Source organism: Alligator sinensis, unplaced genomic scaffold, assembly GCF_000455745.1.
Source record: "Alligator sinensis unplaced genomic scaffold, ASM45574v1 scaffold1667_1, whole genome shotgun sequence".
In the NCBI taxonomy this organism is placed as follows: domain Eukaryota; kingdom Metazoa; phylum Chordata; order Crocodylia; family Alligatoridae; genus Alligator; species Alligator sinensis.
The window spans coordinates 529,486-531,563 of NW_005842504.1; the positions used below are offsets into that span (position 1 = coordinate 529,486).

A 2,078-nucleotide genomic window follows, 5' to 3' on the forward strand; every position below is an offset into this window, starting at 1 on the left:
AGCCCCCCTACATTCACCCCACACCATTGCCCCAGCCTCCTTCCACCCCCCATACCCCCAGGCCCTAATACCAGGGGGATGGAGACGAGACCCCAAACCCCCTAAGGATGGGGGCGAGACCCCAAACCCTGCCCAGTCCCCGCTGCAGCCCCCAAGGCAGGGGATGAGGACCCCTGCTCCTGCGCCTGCCCCCTTGGGAACCCTGGGCCAGGGCAGGGGGCATGGCCGGTACCTTTTTTTTTGTCCGGGGGGGCCCGGGACCGGGTGCCGGGGGCACGGAAGGAGCCCTCACGGGCGAAGCTGGTGCGTGTGGGGTCGAAGGCGGCTGTGACGCCGCACTCCTTCTCCCGCTTCTGCTTCCGCTCCAGGCAGGCGGCGAAGGCACAGCCCACGGCGTGCGACAGCCGCTCGCCCTGGGTCACGGGGGCACGTCAGGGCCTCGTGCGAGGGGCACGTGGGCACTCATGCCAGGATTGCACACAGGTGCCAAGCAAGGGCGTGCGTCGGAGGTGGAGCGTGCTGGGGATGCGTGCACATGGGGATGCACACACGCGCCGAGTACTGCATGCTACACGTGTGCACGTGAAGGCACACCCACCCTGTGCACACACGCATGCACACCTATGACACGTGCCACAGCCTCCACGCGCACCCCCCTTAGTGAACGCCCCCACAAATGCACAAATACACATTTGCAAATGTGCACACATGCGCATGCACCTCGCACTTACATCCATACGCACCCAACACGCCTTGCACACGCTGCACTGCACACATTTTGCGAAGGCACACGTGTGCACACCTGTGAGACTCCATACATGCCCATACCCCCCACCCTGCGCACCCTTGCACACACACCCGACACCCCCTATGTGCCGCACTGCATGGCAAGTGCACATTGAGGAACACACACCCATGGCACACACCACACGCATCTGTAAAGGCGCCCTGTGTCACCTGTGTCACGTGCCTGCACGTACGCCCCCACCCGCGCACGCCCCAGCAGATGCGTGTGTTGCACACCCACGTGCTCACGCACCGAGTCCTTGAGGGCCAGGAAGCAGTGGCAGATCCAGCGGCGCGTGGTGCCGTCGCGGCAGATGTAGGAAAAGGCCTTGTCGAAGTTGCGGTCGGGGGCGCAGAATGACACCTTCTCGATCGTCTGGTCCACGATCAGGTCCTGGTGGGACGGACACGGACACACACGCGCATCAGCCAGGCCCCACCCCTGCCCCACCCGATTGGCCCCTATCAGGCCGGCAGGGAGCACGGTGCCACACGGGGCAGGACCGCAGGCAGTGCTCCAAGCCACACCCCTGGAGGCCCCACCTCTTTGACCCCACACCCGGGCCTTGCCCCAGGTCACACCCCATGGGGCGGGACACCCCAGATCCCAAGCCAGCAGGGGGTACTGCCCCATAAGGAGTGGGACCATCAGGCCACGCCCCTCCCCAGGCTCCGCCCCCTTACCTTGGTCTTGTCGTCTACCACGCGCAGCCCGTCGGCCGAGACCCACAGCACCGACTTCACCGACTTGCGCCCGCTCTGCAACCGGGGGCCAGGGGCATCAGCAGGGTGGGGGGCACACATGCTAATAAGATGCAAATGAGGCACCCAGTCCCAGGTTCCAGAATCCCAGTCCCAGCAGGGGATGACACACACCTGCACACACACATCCCACCTCATGCGCACGCGTGCAAGCCCCACCCTGCTCACCCAAACTGGGAAGCTGCTTTTCCCCATGCACAACACGTGTGCAACCCCACCCAACTGCACTGGGAAGATGCACTTGCACGTGTGATCGCACGTGTGCAAGCTCCACCCCACCCCGCTCACCCGCACCGGGAAGCTGCACTTCCCCGGGCGCAAACGCATATGCCAGCCCTGCCACACTCACCTGCACCGGGCAGCTGCACATCTCATCATGCACATGAGCGTGCAAGCCCTGCCCCGGGAAGCTGCAAGTCTCCCTTGCGCACACGCGTGTGCAAGCCCCGCCCCACTCACCCGCACGGGGAAGCTGCACTTCCCCTTGCGCACGGCCTCCTCGTCCGCCTGCCACTGGTGGGGCCGGCTCG

At 65.3% G+C, this 2,078-nt stretch overlaps 1 protein-coding gene across 1 annotated transcript in view; it reads right to left on the reverse strand.

Annotated features, from left to right (window-relative positions):
• NUMBL (NUMB like, endocytic adaptor protein) overlaps positions 1-2,078 on the reverse strand; it is a 6,012-nt gene that overhangs the window by 2,118 nt on the left and 1,816 nt on the right. The window contains exons 2-5 of the mRNA XM_025213064.1: positions 1,898-2,074; positions 1,471-1,591; positions 1,040-1,180; positions 128-413 (exon numbers count right to left, since the gene is read on the reverse strand). Of these exons, the coding sequence (XP_025068849.1) occupies positions 128-413; positions 1,040-1,180; positions 1,471-1,591; positions 1,898-2,074 (725 nt within the window). The remainder of the gene's footprint in view (positions 1-127; positions 414-1,039; positions 1,181-1,470; positions 1,592-1,897; positions 2,075-2,078) is intronic.